General features: G+C 44.5%; 1 protein-coding gene across 1 annotated transcript; it reads left to right on the forward strand.

Annotated features, from left to right (window-relative positions):
• The first annotated feature begins 1452 nt into the window (after positions 1-1452).
• Positions 1453-11849, forward strand: PPP1R14A (protein phosphatase 1 regulatory inhibitor subunit 14A). Its single transcript, XM_074219049.1, has 4 exons — positions 1453-1681; positions 3836-3916; positions 4297-4329; positions 4671-11849. The coding sequence occupies exons 1-4, from the start codon at positions 1478-1480 to the stop codon at positions 4806-4808; spliced, it is 456 nt and encodes a 151-aa protein (XP_074075150.1). The 5' UTR covers positions 1453-1477; the 3' UTR covers positions 4809-11849.
• Positions 11850-19776: the final 7927 nt, after the last annotated feature.

A 19776-nucleotide genomic window follows, 5' to 3' on the forward strand; every position in this document is an offset into this window, starting at 1 on the left:
AGGAAGAAATGACTCTGGGTGTGAGGTGATCAGGGTTAAGTGACTTGCCCAAGGTCACAGGTTTAGTGACAATTGTCTGAGGTGAAATTTGAACTCAGGTCCTCCCAACTCCAGGGCTGATGCCCTCTCCACTGAGCTGACAAGTGAAGTGCCTTGCCATCATTTCAGGGCTACTTCTCTGGGCTTCCAGATGATGCTCTCAATTCACTAGAGCCTTGTGTCTACTAAGAACCTGGATTCAAGAGGTGAAAGATGGAGCAAAGTTATTTTTTTGATGTGTGTGAACCTGGGCAAGGAACTTCTCTCTGATATTCAACTCCAGATATTTCCTCCTGCCATGAAGAGTTGTCAATAGAGCTACTTTAATACATCAATCTTATTTTGTCCTTCATTCTCAAAGAGAACCACGACATCAGGAAGCTAGAGGATGCCATGACAAGCACATGAAATGGATTTGAGTGGGGGTGGGGAGGCTGTGCTAAGTCACTTTCTTATTTTTGTTTTTGGTTTTGTCTTCTCACTTTCTCCTCTAGAACCTTCTGGGTCCAGTGGCCAGATATGAATCAGGATGACCAGACATGGTCTTGGATGCCAGGCAATCTAGGTGAAGTGACTTGCCTTAGGTCACACATCAATCTGAACCAAAAAACATTTACAAGATGTTTCCAAAGTCTTAGATACTTAGGGACAGCATGTACTAAGAATGCCAAGCATTCTTTATCTTCAAGGAACTGATATTTTAGAGGAAAAAGACACAGGACACATCCACCAATGAGGTGGGTACTGGGGGGGCAGGGATCAGGAAAGGCCTCTGGAGGGAGGTGGTCCTCAGGTTGAAGAATCTTAACACCTTCGAACCCTTGGTCTGGGGGACTTAGTCAACGGTCTCCCATAAATCGAGGGGTGGGGTGAGGTGGGGTGCCCTAGGTCTTTCGACAGACAGTGGATAAAACAAAATGTCAATTATTACTCTTCCTGGAAGCAGTGAACCCAACGCCTCAACCTCCTCCGCGGATCATCCACCAGAGGTCAGGGAAGCCCCATTAGCGATAGGTCAACCCCGCCTCCCTCCCCCCCAAGGGCCCTGCCCATCAGAGAACAGCTGGCTCCAGCTGTGTTCATAGCATCGGTAGAACAGCTCTCCCCCCTCCCCCCCAACTCGCCGGATGGAGGACCAAAGAACAGGGTGAGGGAGAGACATAGTGACCAGCCCCTGGGCACCCCATCATCACTGGGGGGAGGTTGTTAGGGCCGCCTGGGTCTCCAGAGAGGACTGAGATGCGTCTGGGGGGGTGGGTGGCTGAGAGAGGGTATGGGCGGGCCCTCGGGTTCCTGGGTCGCACTCCAGGCTCTTTCTTCCTTTTCCTCCCCCTCCTCCTGGACCCCGCCCCCTTCCTTTCGCCCTCCCCCTCCCCTTTAAAGAGTGGCCGGCTGCTGCCTCTCTCGTCTATCATCCCTAGGGGGGCCATCGCAGGGCATGGCAGCTCAGCGGCTCGGCAAGCGGGTCCTGAGTAAGCTGCAGTCACCCTCCCGGGCCGGGGCCAGTCCTGGCGGGAGCCCTGGGGGGCTGCAGAAGCGACACGCCCGGGTCACTGTCAAGTACGACCGGCGGGAGCTGCAACGGCGACTGGACGTGGAGAAGTGGATCGACGGGCGCCTGGAGGAGCTGTACCAGGGCCGGGTGAGGCCGGAGCTCCCGGGGAGGGGGCGGGGGCAGCCTTTGGCAGGAGGGCTGTGGAGGCCCCTGGGATGGGCAGAAGGATGAGGGGCACCCCGAGTCCTGGAAGGCTGTCGTTTGTATCTCCTTGCAGCGTGAGCTCTTGGTGGACGAATCCCAGAATCTTCGAAGGTTAGAACTGAGACGGACCTGACAGAATTTCTAGTAGCCCTCCCCTCCATTTGGCTGATAGGGAAACTGAGGCTCAGAAGCTTAAGCATGTCCCCAAAGGCAGAGTGGTTCTCTTTCCCTCCTCACTGTCTATTCCCGCCTAGCCCTCCTGGTTCTTCCCAACCTAACCTCCCTCTATTTTGCTTCTGCCCATGCCCTTCTCACTAGTCTAGCCTACCCCCCTGCCTCCCTTGATCTCTCCACTCCACCATCCATCCCCCTTTCTAATGCCCCACCCTTAGGACCTTGCAGTATAATAAGACCAGAAGGAACATGGATAAACCCCAAACATAGGCAGGGATATACATATCCAGTGCCAATGATAATGGGTGACTATGTGGGTGACCGATGCAAGAGACACCCTCACATTCTAAGAGTTCTATATCCAAAGGCACAAGAAGATAAAGGCTTTGGGGAATAGCCTTGCCCATGAAGGTACCCATGGACCAACGCAAGGGCAGCACTTTCTCCCCCCCCATCTCTGGACAGAGTGGACTCTACAGACATTTCCCTGGTCCTGCGCCAGCCTCACAAGCCAGCAGGAACCTATTAAACAACACTTCGTTCTGCCTAGAGCAGAAAGAGAATGTTTGGTGTTTGGGGGAAGGGTTGAAAGACTGCCAGAAGCCAGAGCTCCTGATCTCCGGATCTGGTCCAGCCTACCTCCATGCCATAGGGATTTGTGGGGGAGGGGAAGGAATAGAGCCAGAAGACAGCTGATTCCCCATAAACACACACACTGACAGCCCCAAGGCAGAGGCTGTGCTCTAGCTTCCCCTTGCCTCCTGTCTCTCTTCCCTGGGGCACAGCTGGGTCCTGTCCCTGGAGGTTGGCAGGGAGCCAGATCAGAGACTGGGCAGATAGCCCAGACCCCAGTGCTAAGAACTGCCAGGTGCCCCCCAATCCTACTCTCCACTCAATAGAATGATCAGAGACAGCAGGGAGCTCTCCTGGGTACACAGCATAATCTTGGGGTGGCAGAGGAGTCATCAAATGACTTCGGGTCCCTTTCCCCTTGGGTTCTTGGGCTGACTACCCTCTTTTCCATCCCCTCTCCCAGGATCCCAAGGGGACCCAGGCATTCTGGAGCTGGGATCCACAGGAACAGCTCCAGTTCCATTCCACTCTCCCCTACACTTCCCCCCTCCCTCCTTCCTCCCCAGCTCAGACTTTTCCATGAAAGGGCAGAGTCAGGGGCCTCTGGCTGGGGACCCAGGAGACTTTATCTTTCCCCACCCCCACCCCAACCTCAAATCCAGGCCTTTGGCATTCCCAGGCAGGACTGAGCCTGCTTCCTGGCTGGCTCTGGGATTCTAGCTTGAATACTAGATTCCTCTGTTCCCCCCCCCCCCCGTGCCCCGAGGACCCCCTCTTTGTCTCTCCCCCCACCATACTCTCTGGTGTGGGAAATTCCCAGGATCAATGAGGACTTAATCTGTAACTCTTCCCACCCTTCCAGCATGTGTAGGATCAGAGGAACAGATGTGAGGAGGGTCACTTAGATTTGGGCAATATTCTTTAAGTCCTCCTAAATCCACCCAGGAGGAACCGGAGGTGTGGGCAGAGTTGGGAGTCTGAAGAGCTTCTGGTTTAGGAAGGTCAGGTTTCTGAAGTGAAGAGCTCTCAGAAGTGAAAAGGCAGGGCATGGGAAGGCCTGGGTGGTGATGGTTGGGGGCAGTATTGTATGTGTTTGGGGGAGGAAGAGTTTGGTGCCTTCTCTCAGTACTTGGCCCAGCTGGTCATGCCTGGTAGTACCATCTCTGCATAGCACATGTCCTTGTCTGGAGTGAGACCTAGTCAGCTGGTCATCCTCAACACCCCAATGTGGAGCTAAGCATTTTCTGGGTCCCAGAAGGACAGGAGGTGGAAGGGTTTGGGGAGGAAAGGGAAGAGAAAGATGACAGACCTGGGTGGGGGGTGTCTAACTGATCCCTGACCTCCTTGCAGGAGGAAGACATGCCCGATGAAGTCAACATTGATGAATTGTTGGAACTAGAAAGTGAAGAGGAGAGAAGCAGAAAAATTCAGGTGTGTATGTCTCCCCCATTAGATTGTAAACTCCCTAAGGATCTCATTTTGTATCCCTGTTTAGCACTGATGGCATAGAGAGCAAGAAATGACAAGGGAGCTTTAGGGTCTTGGGGGGACAGAGACTCCTGAGAATAGGGTAACAGGAGGCTAAAGGCTAGATGTTTTGGGGGCTGTCATCAGTTTTTCCCCTCACACTTGGGGAGAAGCAATGTTCCTTCTGTTTTTACTTTTACTCCTGCTCTGGAAAACATTAAAAATTTCATTCCCATTTCTCTAAGGCCCTGTCATCATGATGGGAATTGGGGGAGGAGACAAGTTATATGGGTGAAAGAGAGATTGACTTGTGTATCTCGTGTATTTTCTTTTCCGGGGTCCAGGGAATCTTGAGGTCCTGCAGGAACCCCACAGAGGTAAGTCCTGCCTCTTGTTCTCTGGTCCAGAAAATACAGGAGAGAGGTGGGGAAGGGAATATTACCCCTCCATTCTGTAGGTCTGCTTCTCTTAGCTTTGTCCAGGCTCTCTCCTTTCTTCTTCCCCACCCCCTCTCCCTCCCTCCCTCCTTCTCTCTCTCTCTCTCTCTCTCTCTCTCTCTCTCTCTCTCTCTCTCTCTCCCCCTCCCTCCCTCTCCCTCTCTCTCTCTCCCACTCCACCCCCTTTCCCACAGCCCATCAATCAGTAGAGGGTTGGAGGTGGGGGTGGGGTTAGTTTTTCCTCATACATCCCTCCCTCCTTGCCTCTCCCTTTTATCTAGGATTTTGCCAAGGAACTGGTCCTGAAACTTCGGGGGCTTCACAAACAGCCAGGCCTTCCCCGGGGCAGTCCTTCAGATGATTCAGATGGGGGCGGCATGAGCCCCATCCAGGACCAAGCCAGGACAGCCCCTCACTGACCAACTGGTTTCCCTCTGACGCCCTAGAGAGATGGTGTATTCCTGTCCCCACATCCTTCTGCTTGGGACTCTGTTTATAAATTGTATTTTATGTTGTTTTAAAAAGAAAAAATGTGTTTGTGACTCCCCTGAGGTTATTTTATCCTCCCCGCAATTCTCTGTCTCTTGATGCTTTTTTGCCTGCCAGCCCCTCCACCCAGCTGTCCCTAGACTAATGGGGACAGATGGAAAATCAATTGAGCCCCCACCCCCAGGAGAAGAGAGTATGAGAACAGAGCCCAGCTGGAGTCCCTGGGGACCCAGACTTCCCTATCTCCTAGCTCCTGGCCTAAGGTCCATCTCCATCTTCCGGGTCAGTTCCCTTACTCCTTTCCCTTCTTGAATGATGATACATCAAGTTATTCTAGAATCATTGGACTAAGAGTTAGAAAAGACCCTCGGGGGTCTTCCAGTCCACCCTTCTCATTTATTTAATTGCTAAGAAAATAGAGTCCCAGTGAGGGGAAAAGGAATTATTTCTGTTTCCTGTCCTCAATGTCAGATAGTGGAGACCCAGAAAAGACTGTGGTCAACATGGGAAAGCCGAAGCTGGGAGCCCCAACGTGTGGGTGGCAAGAAGAGAGCTGTCCCACACAAGCATAGCGCCCCCCAGCCAGGGGATGGAGGATTTGCCCATAAATACATCCACTTCCCAAAGAGTCTATCATCTCTGGATGAGAATCTCCCAGAATGGAGGGTGGGACAGAGAACATCTGTAGGGAGCTTGGTGTAGGAGCCATTATTCCAGAAATAAGGGTATGGGATCATGGATCATAGAACCTAGAGCAGGAAGGGATCTCAGAGGTCTAGCACATGTTCCCTCACCTTCTTCCCATCTTGCACACCCCTCCCCTCCATTTTTATAGAGATGGAAACTGAGGCTGAGGGAAATGAAGTGACTTACTCAGGGTCACACAAATAATACATTTCAGAGGTGGTACCTGACTTTGGGAACATTTCACCTCAAGAGATTGGCTCCTGAAAGAAAGGGAAAAAACAAGGAAGAGGGGTCAGACTTCCAACTAGGGCAAATTAAAACATTAAGTTGGCAATTGAAGGAGGAGGAGCTATGAGAGGGGGATGAGTGAAGGCTGGGGACTAGGGGGCCAGAAAGGTCAATGAGGGAAGGTAGGGAGTGATTTGGGAGTGGGGGTAGGAATGGAGAAGAGACTGAGGCATTAGGGATGATAAAAATGTAGGAAAGAGGAACCAGAAGGTATGGTATAGTACGGTGCTGAGGGCTACTGGACTCAGCCAAAGGATCAAAGAAGTAGAAACCTTCAATGTTGTGTATAGGCACAGGGATGGAGAGGAGTCTGAGGTTGTGGCATGGGGGGATAGGGGATGGGGATGGAGAAGATGAGGGGGTTTGAGGTTGGGAGGGAGACCACAAAAGGGGCTAAATACCAAAAAAGAAGTTTCAGAATTATGCTGCTGGAGTGTAAGCCAATGAATGGTGAAGACAAGGTTGTGTGAATGAGAGCAGGGACAGGGAAGAGGCCCAGTGACATCATCAGTGGAAATAGGGAAGGACAGGGAGGAGGAAGAGAAAAGCACACTGAACCTGGCATCAGAAGACCTGGGTGCAAATCCTGAGTCTGCTTCTTTCTAGCTAGGTGCCAGTTCATCTCTCTGGGCCCTTAGTTTCTTATCTGTAAAATGAAATTACTAATTAGATAGCCTATGTTATCACTCCCAGTTCTAAATCTAAGCTCCTACAATTCTATCATGTGGGGGCTAGAACAGATTGGTGGAGGGTGGGCCAAAAGTGGAAGATAGTAGTCAAGTTGGGGTGGGGAGGGATAGAGAGTGGGTTTAGGAGTGTGAGAGAAAGTGATGGAAAATATCTACTGAATGAGAGGTAGAGATGGCAATAGGGAGGAACCTGTGACCTGGAGGGGTGATGTCAGGAGGAGTAGGAGTGTTGCACTTGGAGCCTGGGGAAGTGGAGGGGGGAGGAGAGAAGGAAAGAGGACAGCCAATGAGAGGACTTGCTCCTTGGACCATTGGACCTACCTCACCATGTATGAGTTTCAGGAAATGAGGGAGATGAGGAAATTGATGGTAGTGAGTTTAGGGGTGACAACTCAGTAGTTGGGGTCGGATATCCTCAAGCCTCTCCGTCTGCACCCACATCCTTACTGTCTTAGAACTTTTTAAGGGACTCCCCTCCCTTGCTTCTCATTGCTTTTCGTTTTCTTCATCCCCAGCCCCAAAGAGAAATGGGAAGTAGACAGGGTCAGACAATGCCCCAGGGTTCCCTACCAATCTCTTTTCCTTCCCAGTGGACTTTCTCCAAGAGCTAGGAAGTCTGCAGAAGACTTGAAATTATCTTGGAGGTATTAATTTCTGATACGGATGAAGAGATCAGGCCCAGAGGTAGAAGTAGAAGTATTATCATCCCAATCCTTCGTCTTTACACCCCCTCTCCAGCCCCACAAGTTTCCACTAAGACTTTGAAGTTGACTTAACAGCCCTAGGAAACAAGAAGAGCATTTCTTATTCTAATTGGACAAAAGAGGAAACTGAGACCCAGAGAAAGTGAAATGACTGATCCAAGGTCACAGAGTTAGGAAGAATCAGATATAACTTTTAAATTAGCCCTGCTTCTTCCTGCCCTTGTTTCAACCACACCCCAAAATGACTATGTGGTGGAGGGGTGAGTTCTCACCACTCCTTATCCATTTACATTTTAGTAGGTGGAGGACTGTGCAAGTACCTAAGAGCAAGTAGCCCCACCCCACCTCCAACAGGAAGCTGGCCACCTATTGTTCAGGAGCAGAGAGGACCCCACAGACCTGGGAAAGACTTAAAAAAGCCAAGGTCTCTCACTGCTTCAGGGCTTTCTCTTGCCATTCTAATTTTTATCTGGCCACTTAAACCTAAATCTAATTCTCGGGTATGTCCCACACTCACCTCCCTGAAGTCTAGACCCTCTTTGAGAACCTAGGACAAACAACAACAGAGTACAATCAACTTAGGAATGGGGGTCAAGTTTTCTTGTGACCTCCCAGATTTCCTTCCCCTGTAACTCTGAGTATTCCAAGAGTCCTATAGGCAGTATCTTCTCTGGCCATGTCCCTATAGATAGCAAGTTCAGATGCCCCCTTGTGGCCTTGGTGGCACTGGGAACAGAGCTGGAGAGCCCCAGTCTTCCTTGATGACTAAGAGCTACCCTGGATTTCTTGTATTCTCCCCATCCCAACGCCCCCAGAGTTAATTAATGTAGGGAAGTTTTATGGAAGCCAAGGTGACCCTGCTTCAGGGATGCAGTTTGAGATCTGATTAGAGGGAACCTTTTCCTTTAGGGGTTGGGTTTCCCTTCCACTGCCTGAGGCTTGACCAAAGAAAAGGCCTGGGGCAAGCCTCAGCTTCCCTTGGATTCCAATAGAATAAACAAAGAGTCTAGGTCCTAAGAGAGGACTCTTGTTCTAATTCAGATCTTGTGTCATGACCAGAGTGGTTCTCCTGGGTTTGCAGGACCCTTGTGAGCAAAAGGGCCAATTTGGGAGAGCCTAGGCCTGGTCCTGGTTTGGCTGGTTAGTTCCCTGGAGAGGAGTTCTTGATGGGAAACCCTATCAAGAAATCTGCCTAATCCAAAGCATGTGGTTAGATAATTAATGGGAGAACTTGGACTTGGAATTCCCATGAATCCATGAGCTCCCTGCCACTGGAGGTCTGTAAGCAGAGGTTGGATAATAGCATGGTGTAGGGTACTGGACTGAAAGTCAGGAGAGCTAGGTTTGAATCCTTCTGCAGATAGATAGGGAAAGAGTAATCTCAGCCTCTATTTCCCCATCTGTAAAATGGGGATAATAACAACCCATAAAGGTAGTCTAACTGATTTCCAGCTCTAAGACTCATAACCTTAGTTAGGAAGATTATAAAGGGAATTTCCATACTGCTAGGGATGTTAAGGATAGCTCTCCTCTGTTCCCTGAAGATCTAGGCTTTAAAGGGCCTTTAGCCTACTTACAGAGATGGACTATTTCTGAGCCAAGTATGCCATTTATCCCATTTATGCTCAACATTCAAAACTCAATTCGTAATATACATATACAGACACATATACTTTTAACATTTTTTTAAAGGTTTTTGTAAGGCAAATGGAGTTAAGTGGCTTGCCCAAGGCCACACAGCTAGGTAATTATGAAGTATCTGAGATCAGATTTGAACCCATGTACTCCTGGCTCCAGGGCCGGTGCTTTATCCACTGCACCACCTAGCTGCCCCCACATGTACTTTTAAAATTTTATTTTTTTTAGTTCCAAATTCTCTCCCTATTTCTCATCCATTGAAAAAGCAAGAAAAACTCATTACAAATATACAGATATGCCTGATTTTATTTCTCTTCTTGTTATTGCACTTTGCAATTTTTTTTTTACAAATTAAAGGTTTGTGCCAATCCTGCCTTTCGTAAATCTCTTGGCACCATTTTCTCAGCAGTATGTGCCCATACCATGTCTCTGTGTTACATTTTGATAATTCTCTTAATAAATTATTATATTGTTATGGTGATATGGGAAAAGTGAGCTTTGATGTTATTATTGTAATTGTTTTGGGGAAGTCAAGAATTGCCTGCACACAAGAAAGAAAACTTAATTGATAAATATTGTCTATGTTCTGACTGCCCACTGACCAGCCATTTTCCCATTTTTCTCCCTTCTCCTTGGGGCCTTCCTATTCTCTGAGGTACAACAATATTGAAATTAGGTCAGTTAATAATCCTCTAATGGCCTCTGAGTGTTCACAGAAAAGGAAAAGTCAATTTATGTGGCAAACTTCATTGTTGTCAAGAAATTACCACATCCCCCAACATTCAGACTGAGCACCTTGATCAGTCAGTCAGCAACCATCACCATTGAGGCAAGACTTTTCACTAGGAAAAAGGATTCATGCCTTGATGATGATGGTTAACATTTTTTTAAAGCAATAAAGTATTTTTTAATTAGGGTATGTACCTTTTTTTAGACATAATACTATTGCATATTTCATAGACTACAGTATAGTTTAGACATAACAATTATATATATTAGGTAACTAAAAAGCCATGTGACTTATTTTATTGTGATATTCATTTTATTGATGTCTGAAATCAAACTCAAAATACAAGTATACCTCTATTTTTATTGTTTGTTCAGTCATTTAAAAAAATTATACCTAACTCTTTGTGACCCCATTAGAATGGTTTGCTATTTCCTTCTCCAGTTCATTTTACAGCTGAGGAAACTGAGACAAATGGAGTTATGTGATTTGCCCAGGGTCACACAGCTAGTATGTCTGAGGCCAGATTGGAAGATGAATATTCCTGACTCCAAAGCTGGCACTGTATCCACTGCACCACCCAGCTGCATGTATATAATCATGCAAAACAAATTTCTGCATTAAACATGTCTCCCTCAGCCCCCCAACAAGCAAATAGAAAAGAAACTATTTTTTGATCTGCCTTTTAAGTCCATCGGCTCTCTATTCTGAGATGAGTAGCCTGTTCCATTATTAGTTCTTTGGAATTTTAGCTGGTCATTGTGTTGATCAAAATTACTAAGTCTTTCAAAGTTGATTATCTTTATACTATTGCTTTTACTATTTTTGTTTATCTTTGCAATTCTTTTTTATTTTAAAAAATGTTTTACTTATTCATTTTTTTCAATTATGTGTAATGGTAGTTTTTACTAATCCTTTTTTTTTGCAAGTTTTTGAGTTTTTTACAATTTTTCTCTTCTCCCTTCCTTTCCTCTGACAGAAAACAATCTTTATAGACTCTACATTTATAACCATTATTGCTTTTACTATTTAAAATGTTCTCCTGTTTCTGGTTATTTCACTTTGAAGCAGTTCATACAAACTTCCCAGATTTCTCTGAAAACATCCCTGTCATCATTTTATACAATAAAATTTATTATTTTATACAAATCCAGCTCAATTATATATTCTTGTTTGGCCATTCCCCAATGGAGGGGCATCCTCTCAGTTGCCACTTCTTTATCACCACAAAAAGAGCTGCTGTATATATGTATATTAAGTTTTTGCAAGGCAAATGGAGTTAAGTGGCTTGCCCAAGGCCACACAGCTAGGTAATATTATTAAGTGAACTCAGGTCCTCCTGACTCCAGGGCTGCTGCTCTATCCACTGTGTCACCTAGCCGCCCCTAGCTGTATAGATTTTTGTACACACTTTGTTTGATCACTTTGGGAGGGGGAAAGGGTTTGGACAGGAGGCAGCAGTTTTAATCTTCGGAAAGTAATAATAGGGAGCTCAGCAGGCCTTAGACTAATGTAATTTTAGAGAAAAGGACATCATTATCCAGTAGCTTCTTTCTTTATCAAGCCTTTTAGACAAAAGCTTCCTAAATGTTGAACCTTTTGAGAGATTTGAGAACTTTTGCTGAGCAACAACCAGCAATTGTTCTATGCTAGTTTGTGGGGGCAGTGAGAGTGGAGTGGGGTGGGGAGAGGGAAGGGGAAGAGAGAGAGGCACACCCAAGGAACTGATCCAGGTCCAGTCTAAGAGATGATAACAGGATATGTAGTTTATATTTATGACTTGCTATACAGTCCTAATGCATCTTTTTAAGTACACAGCAAGTCTTGCCAAAAATTCTCAATAAATTCGGTTACATATAATGGAGGCATATAATTGATCTTGTCATATATACATAGTGTCTTGTTACAATTGCACAATGTCTTGTTATGTGATGTATCTTGTTACCTATACACAGTATCTTGGCACAGCTAGGTGACTCAGCAAATAGAGCCTGGGCCTGGATTCAGGAAGTCCTGAATTCAAATCAAGTATCTAGGTTTCAGATACTTACTAGCTATGTGACCCTGGGTAAGGCACTTAACCTATCTGCTTCAGTTTTCTCAGTTGTACAATGGGAATGTACAGCACCTGTCTCCCAGGGTTGATTTGAGAGTAAATGTGACCATATCTGTAAAGCGCTTAGTATGGCCATGCATGGCGCATGGTAAGCACAAAATAAATGCTTGTTATCTCATCTTATATTTTATCTTGTTATGTGTGCATTCTATGTTTTGTTACTTGTGTATGTGTTTGTCATGATTCATCTTGTTACATGAAACAGGTCTGGATTCTGAGATTACCCAGCACTCTACCATCTTAAATCCATGGAACCATCGGAGGGAATAATATCTAGAGTTCAAAATGGTGGCATCATGGTGTCCTCACATTGAGGGCTGGAAAAGTAAGGGATTGGGATGACTTTGAGGAGTTGGCACTGCTGTCCAGGCTGACTACACATCAACCTACTTGCTCTTTCCTAGTCATAATACTCCATTTCCAACCTCCAGTCCTTTGTATAGACTTTCCGGATATGTACTCTCTCCTTTCCTCTGCCTCCTAAAAGCTCTAGCTTCAATTCAAGTACCATTCTGTAATTTGGTTATTAGTCCACACACACACACACACACACACACACACACACACACACACACACACACACACAAATTAATCCATATTTACTTAAGTAGTTCCATGCTGTTTTTCTACATTAGAGTGGGAACTCCTTTGAGGTCACTGATTATTTCACTTTTCTTTAGTCCTCAGTTCTTAGCTCTGGACCTGTTGAAGTGAATTGAACAGAATGAGGACTTTACTACTTGCCAGACCTCTTGTCATCTCTAACTTTCTGCAATTTGTCACCATTTTATCCACTGTTCCCATAGCCAAACACAACATCATGCCACAAAATCTCTTCTTCCTTCTTTCCCCATCTATGGTGAGGGTTTCACCTTCCCAGTCACTTGTGCTTGAAACTCCAGTGTCTCCCTCTTCCTCCTTCCCCACTTCTCATCCAGTCCACCTCTGCAACATCTCTAAAATCCATCTTGTCTCTCTGGGGACAGCTAGGTGGGTCAGTGAATAGAACACTGGTCTTAGAGTTAGGAGGACAGAAGTTTGAATCCAGCTTCAGACTCTTGACTCTTACTAGCTGTGTGACCTTGGGCAAGTCACTTAACCCTGGTTGCCTCACATTCAGGGCCGTCTCCAGTCATCCTGATTCATATCTTGTCACTGGACCCAGATGGCTCTGGAGGAGGAAATGAGCTAGTAACTTAGCATTGCACCCCATCAAATCTAATTCATGTGTTTGTCATGGCATCACCTCTCTGATGTTGTGGTCTTCTTTGAAAATGAAGGACAGGGGTGGCAGTGGATAGAGCAGTCAGGAGTACCTGAGTTCAAATCTGGTCTCAGATACTTAATAATGACCTAGCTGTGTGGCCTTGGGCAAGCCACTTAACCCCATTTGCCTTGCAACTCCCCCCACCCAAAGAAAACAAAGGACAAATATATCTCTCTATTCTCACTGTCTCCTTTTTGAAGATTGGGTCACCTCTCACTTGGAGTCTTTTAATTGTGTCTTAACATGTCTCCCTACTTCTGGTCTCTTTCTTTTGAGCCCATCCTGCATAGGATGTCATGGTAGATGAATCTTCCTAATGCACAGTTTGCATCATCTCTCATCTTTGTTCAGGAACATTTGGTAAATTCACTGCCCAAAGAATCCCCTTAGTCTGGCCTTCAAGCACCTCTACAATCTGTCCTCAATTTATCTCATTGATCTTATCTCATACCATTTGCTCTAAATATACAAGGATTCAGCTCAACTGGATGCTTCACAATTGCCTAAATTAATCCTCTGTTCTCCTGTCTCCACAACTTGGTCCTACCTCATTCTTCATATCTGGAATGTTCACACCTACCTACCCCTGTACTGTTTTCTCCACTGCAAGGTCTATTGAAATCCTATCTACCCTTCTTGGTCTGGTTTAGTGAAAAGAGCCCTGGGCTTTAATCTCAGAATCTGAGAACATCCAAGTGCATTGGGACCTTAAAGACCATCTTGTTTCTTCTCTCCTTGACCAAATAGGGAGACTGAGGACCAAAGAATAGAAGGAATTTATGACAGATGGAAGGAGAGATAATGGAAGAATCACATTTTGTTCTGAAGAGGACCAAGTAGTCAGACTTGGACAAATATATAGCAGGAATCCTCAAACTGCAGGCTTGAGTTTAAAAGGGGAAATGTCCAAGGATGGGAGATGGACAAAATGCTGCCCCGCCCAGGATAGATGATTCTGCAAACTGATCCAAAGAGTTGAACCTTGATCCCTAGAAACATTCAAAATGGACAACAAAAGGGAAACTTTGTGCACATTTAGAAAGTGGAATGGTAATTCTTTGGAATCCCTACAAGTTCCCTGAAAAGAAGCCATGACCCCCTAACCCCATCTCTGTTTTTTTGTTAAGCAGAGATAGGTAAATCAGAGGAAAGCTGGGGAAATAATGTCCTTGCATTTCAGGAATGATCACAAGATCATGAGTTGAAGGCTGGGAGGAACCTCAGAGACCAGAGTTCAACTTCTTCATTTTACAGATGAAGAAACTAAGGCATGGTGAAGTCAAGTGATTTGCCCAAGTCACATAACTCAACTCTTCCTGACTCCATGTCCAGTGCTCTGCCATCATCATCATTTTTTCTTCAACATCATCATTTTCTTCATCAACAAAACCAACATTTTTATGTGCACCTCCGTGGCACAGTGAATAGAGTTCTGGACCTGGAGTAAGAAAAACTTTTCCTAAATTCAAATCTGACCTCAGATACTTATTAGTTATGTGACCCTGGGCAAATTACTTTACCCTATTTGCCTCAGTTCCTCACTGTAAAAGGAGCTGGAGAAGGAAATGATAATGTTTGTCCTTCATTCTTGAAGACCATGACATCAGAAGTGTTGCTATGACAAGCACATGAATTGAAGTGAGGGGGACCTATGCTAAGTCACTAGTCTCACTTTCTCCTACAGAACCATCTGGATCCAGTGGCCAGATATGAATAAGGATGGCTAGAGTTGGTCCTAGATGAGAGGTTAAGTGATTTGCCCAATTTGAACTTTCAAGTCCTCCTGACTCCAAGGTCAGAGTCTACTCTGTTCCCTGTAGCTGCCCTAGAGAAGGAAATAGACCCCAAATGGAGTCACAAAGAGTGGGACATGATGAAAAATCAACCAAAAAAGCTTAAAATTTGCAAATCACTTGCAATCTAATCCAATCAACATTTATTAAGTGCCTACTATGTGCAAGGCTCTGCACTAAGCATTGGGGATGCAATTAACAAAAAAAGACAGTTCCTACCCTCAAGGAGCTTATAATCTAAACGGGGAAACAAAACACAAAAAAAGGCAGGAAAGGATGGGGGATGGGATATGGGTGGATATCTGGTGCCGAGGCACCTTGTTCCATGGAGTGGAAACTAGGCAGGGCAACAGATGCAAAATGTAGTGATAGCATATTAACACTTGACATTTGATATCTTATTTGATCCCCCACAACAACCCCAAGAAGTAGGTGTTATTACACCTATTTTACAGTGAGGAAAGTGAGTCTGACAAAAGTGATGCAACTTGCCTCAAGTCACATAACTAAGACTTTGCCAGTGGTTCTATTCAATACTTTTCACTATGCCATCCAGCTACCTGTAGGTATTTGATAAAGTCACTTGTGAACTTCTTCTAGTCAAGATTTGAGACCTGAAGACCAGGGGACTTTATCTCTTTACTAAACTAGAAACTTCAAGAGGCCAGGGACCAGGTATTCTAACAATTTCATATTTCCCCCAGTACACATGATCAGAACTTAGTAAAACTTTGTGGCTTGGTGGATTGGATGTGAGCACAGTTAAGAGGATTTATACTTGCTTGAATGACTTTACCAAAAGAGGGTTGAGAAATGGAAGAACAGATCTCTTTCATTGCCCATGCTGTCTTTTTCTTTTTTCTTTTTTGCAAGGCAATGGGGTTAAGTGACTTACCCAAGGTCACACAGCTATGTAATTAAGTATGTGAGGCCAAATTTGAGCTCAGGTCCTCCTGACTCCAGGGCTGGTGCTCTATCTACTGTGATTTTGCAACTTTCAAGTGTACAGCATAGGGCTCTGAATAGAATAGTTGAGCAAAAAGTATTTTTTGAATAGGATGATGATGATGATGTTTGCCCTACATTTTTAGGGAAGTCTATGACATCAGGGAAGTTATGTTATGACATGCATGTGAATTGTATTTGAATGAGAGAGTACTGGGCTAAGCTACCATCCTCACTTTCTCCTGCAGCCATCTGGGTCCAGTGACTAGAACTGAATCAGCCTTGGATGTGAGGCAATCAGGGTTGAGTGACTTGCCCAAGATCACACAGCTAGTATATTTCTGAGGCTAGGTTTGAACTCAGGTCCTCCTGAGGCAGTCCTCTACTCAATGTTCCATCTAGCAGTCTGAATGAATGAATGAATGAATGAATGAATGTCAACATGGAGGGAGGCCTCTAAGTGTTGCTTGTCCAGTGCTGTCCTTGGATACATTCCATCATTTTAAAAGAAAATTAGTGATTTAGATCAATGACTAGGTGGTATAAGCATAAATCATTTTATCATATTCTTTATAAATTGAAACTTTGTGGCAACCTACCACAAGTCTCTTGGCACCATTTCCCCAATAGCACGTGCTCACGTCTCTGTGTCACATTTTGGTAAATATCTTAATATTTCAAACTTTTAAATTATTATTATTATTATATCTGTTATAATGGTTTGTAATCAGTGAGCTTTGATGTTACTATAGTAATAAACTTTGGGGAGCTACGAACTGCCCCCACACAAGAAATGTCTGTGTTCTGACCAGCCATTCTTCCATTTCTCTCCCTTCTCTTTGGGGCCTCCCTCCTCCCAGAGACAAAACAATATTGAAATTAGGCCAATTAATAATCCTCCAATGGTCTGTAAGTGTTCAACTGAGAGGAAGAATCAATTGATGTGGCAAACTTCATTGGTGTTTTATTTTAAATTGCCAAAGCCCCCCAACCTTCAGCATCTACCATCCTGTTCAGTCAGCAGCCATCACCACAGAATTAAGACCTTTCACCAGCAATATGATTAGGACTTGCTGACATCTCAGGTTAGCGTTTTTTAGCAATAAAATAAAATATTTTAAAATTAGGATATGTCCTTTTTTTAGACATAATACTATTGTATACTTAATAAACTGCAGTATGGTATAAACATTACTTTTATGTGTATTAGGAAAAAAAAACAAAATTGTGTTCCTTGCTTTATTTCAATATTCCCTTTATTGTGGTAGTCTGGAACTGAATCCCCAATATATATGAAATATGCCTATATATACATTAAACAGGCAGATGACACCACTGAGAGGGAGAGATTACACATTAAGAGGGCAGAAATGTGATCTATTGAGACCTTGACAAACTGAAATGATGTATTAAATTTAATGAAGTGTGATTCAGTCAGGATACATGGGGATAGGTAGCGGGGGAGCGACACAATGAGACCTACAGAGTCATTAAATATAGGGAGAAATTCCTGGTTCAGTCCAACATTTAGAATGAAGAGACATTGTGACAATGTGGGTCAATGAGAATTTATTAAATACCTACTATGTGAGATGGCCACAAGGTGGTGCCACAATGGATAGAGCCCTAGGCCTGAAGTCAGGAAGTCTCTGAGTTCAAATCTGACTTTAGATACTCACTATCTGTGTGACCCAAGATAAGTCACTTAACTCTGCTGACTTCAGTTTCTTCATCTATAAAATGAATTGGAGAAGGAAATGACAAAACTACTCCAGTATCTTTGCCAAGAAAATCTCATTGGGTCTTGAGTTGAATGACTAAAAGGACTGAACAACCACCACCACCACCACCACCGCCACCGCCGCCACTACCTACTACTACTGCCACCATCACTACTACTACTACTACTACTACTACTACTACTACTACTACTACTACTAACACCACCACCACCGCCACCATTACTATTATTACTATACTACCATTACCACCATGACTGACAAGGATGACTAGGACAAAGAAGAAGACAATGACAACAACACTGTACTAAATCCTGGGGATATGAAATGCAAAAAATAAAAGACAATTTCTGTCCTCAAGTAGCTCACAATGAAATAGGTAGGGAAGACTGGATAAATTAGAAATAGTCAAAGAAGAAAGATCATAGAATGAAGGGAAATTGGAAAAGATTTCAGGTAGATTAAGGTGGGATTTTATTTGGGATTTGAAGGAAGCCAGAGAAACCAGGAGGTAGAGGTGAGAAGGGAGAAAATTCCAGGAATTGGAGAAAGCCAGAGAAAATGTTCAGAGATGAGAAATGGAGAGTCCTATTTGTGCAACAGAAAGGAGATCAGTGTCACTGTACTGAAGAGTAGATGGGAGGGAGAAAAGGTGCAACAGGATTGGAAAGATAAGTAGGGGTTAGATTATAAAGGATATTGAAGGCAAATGAGGACTTTCTATTTGATTCTGGAGGTGATAGGGAGCCACTGAAGTTTAATTTGAAGGGGTTGATAGAACCAGTCTTTTGGGACAATCACATTGGTAGCTGAATGAAGGATAAATTGAAGAGGGAAGAAACTTGAGACAGGAAGACCTACCAGCAGGCTATTGCAATAATACAGTTATGAGGTGATGAAGGTCTGCACTACAATGCTGAAGAGAGGAAGAGTCCAGTGAGACTGCAAGAGGCAGAAATTTAGTAAGATCTAAGTTCAAATTTGACCTCAAATATTAATTACTTGTATGACCCTGGGCAAGTTACTGTAACCTCTGTCTGCTTTGGTTTTCTTATTTGTAAAATGAAGATAATATCATCTACCTCCCAGGGTTATTATAAGAATAAAATGAGATACAGTAATATTTATAAAGTGTTTTGCAAACCTTAACACCCTATGTAAATGTTAATTATTATTTCACAAGGTTTCAAGGTCAGCTGGTCCCTGGAAATTCACATCCACATCCTTTCCCCTCTCCCTTCCACCTTCTTTCTCCCACTTCCTCCACAGTCCCAAACATATTCATGTAAAGGAAAGTGGCTGGTCAACTCTTACCCCCAAGAAACCAGAACCGATTCTCTCTGGATGATAGAATTTACCTGCCTCTAACTCAAAAGGCCTTTCTGTTTCTGAACCTGAACAAGGGTTAAAGGAGGGGAGACAGCATCCCTGGTTTTGAGAAAGAATGATGCCACAAGGTGGCGCCATGATACCAAGTTCCCTGAGGACCTCCAAAAGAGAAGGTGATCACAAAGCAAGTTAACATAGCATTCCAAGGGACATCTCCCACAAGGGGGAGATGCTACACTAAATTCTAGTGGAATGTTGGGGTGGGAGACAAGGGCAGGAAGGAGGAGGGAAGGAAATGAAAAGTAGGGCACCAAGGGCGAGGACTAGGAGCCACCTGAGACTAAGGATTTTCCATTGGTGACCATGGAGATCTGAGGCACAGAGTTTTGGGGTTTTTTTGGTTTTGTTTTGTTTTGTTTTGTGGTGGTAGTGAGGTTCATCCTGTTCTCACTCAAGATTAGAGAGGTTCTTAGGAGGCTGAATGTAAAGTGGTATGCAGTTTGCGAGAGAGAGGAGAGATAGATTCAGAGGGAGAGAGAGAAACAGAAAGAGACAGAAACACAGAGACAGAGAGAGGAGGGAGAAAAAGAAGGGAAGGAGGGGGAGAGTTGTCTATTCTGAATGACTTCAGTAAATTCTCAGCAGAAGAGACAGAGGCATGAGTGTTTCTAGATGAAGAAAGCACTTGAAGGAAGGCATTGGAAAAAGAGTAGAGCATCTGGGGCTCCAGGATGGAATGGGGTTATTCCTGGTTTTTTTTTTTTGAGGTCTTGTATTCACCTTCCCACTCTCTATGCCTGATAATTATCAAATTCCTTCAACTCTGTCTTCCATCCCTGGCTCCAGACCTTCATCTCCAAATCCCTACTGAGTAGTCTACTGCTCAACAGAACTAACCAGCTAATGAATCAACAAGCACCAACTTTGTGCCAGCAAGGCACTAAGTTTAGAAAGACCAAAAAAAAAAATGACAGCC

Source organism: Macrotis lagotis, chromosome 1 (genome assembly GCF_037893015.1).
Source record: "Macrotis lagotis isolate mMagLag1 chromosome 1, bilby.v1.9.chrom.fasta, whole genome shotgun sequence".
NCBI lineage: Eukaryota > Metazoa > Chordata > Mammalia > Peramelemorphia > Peramelidae > Macrotis > Macrotis lagotis.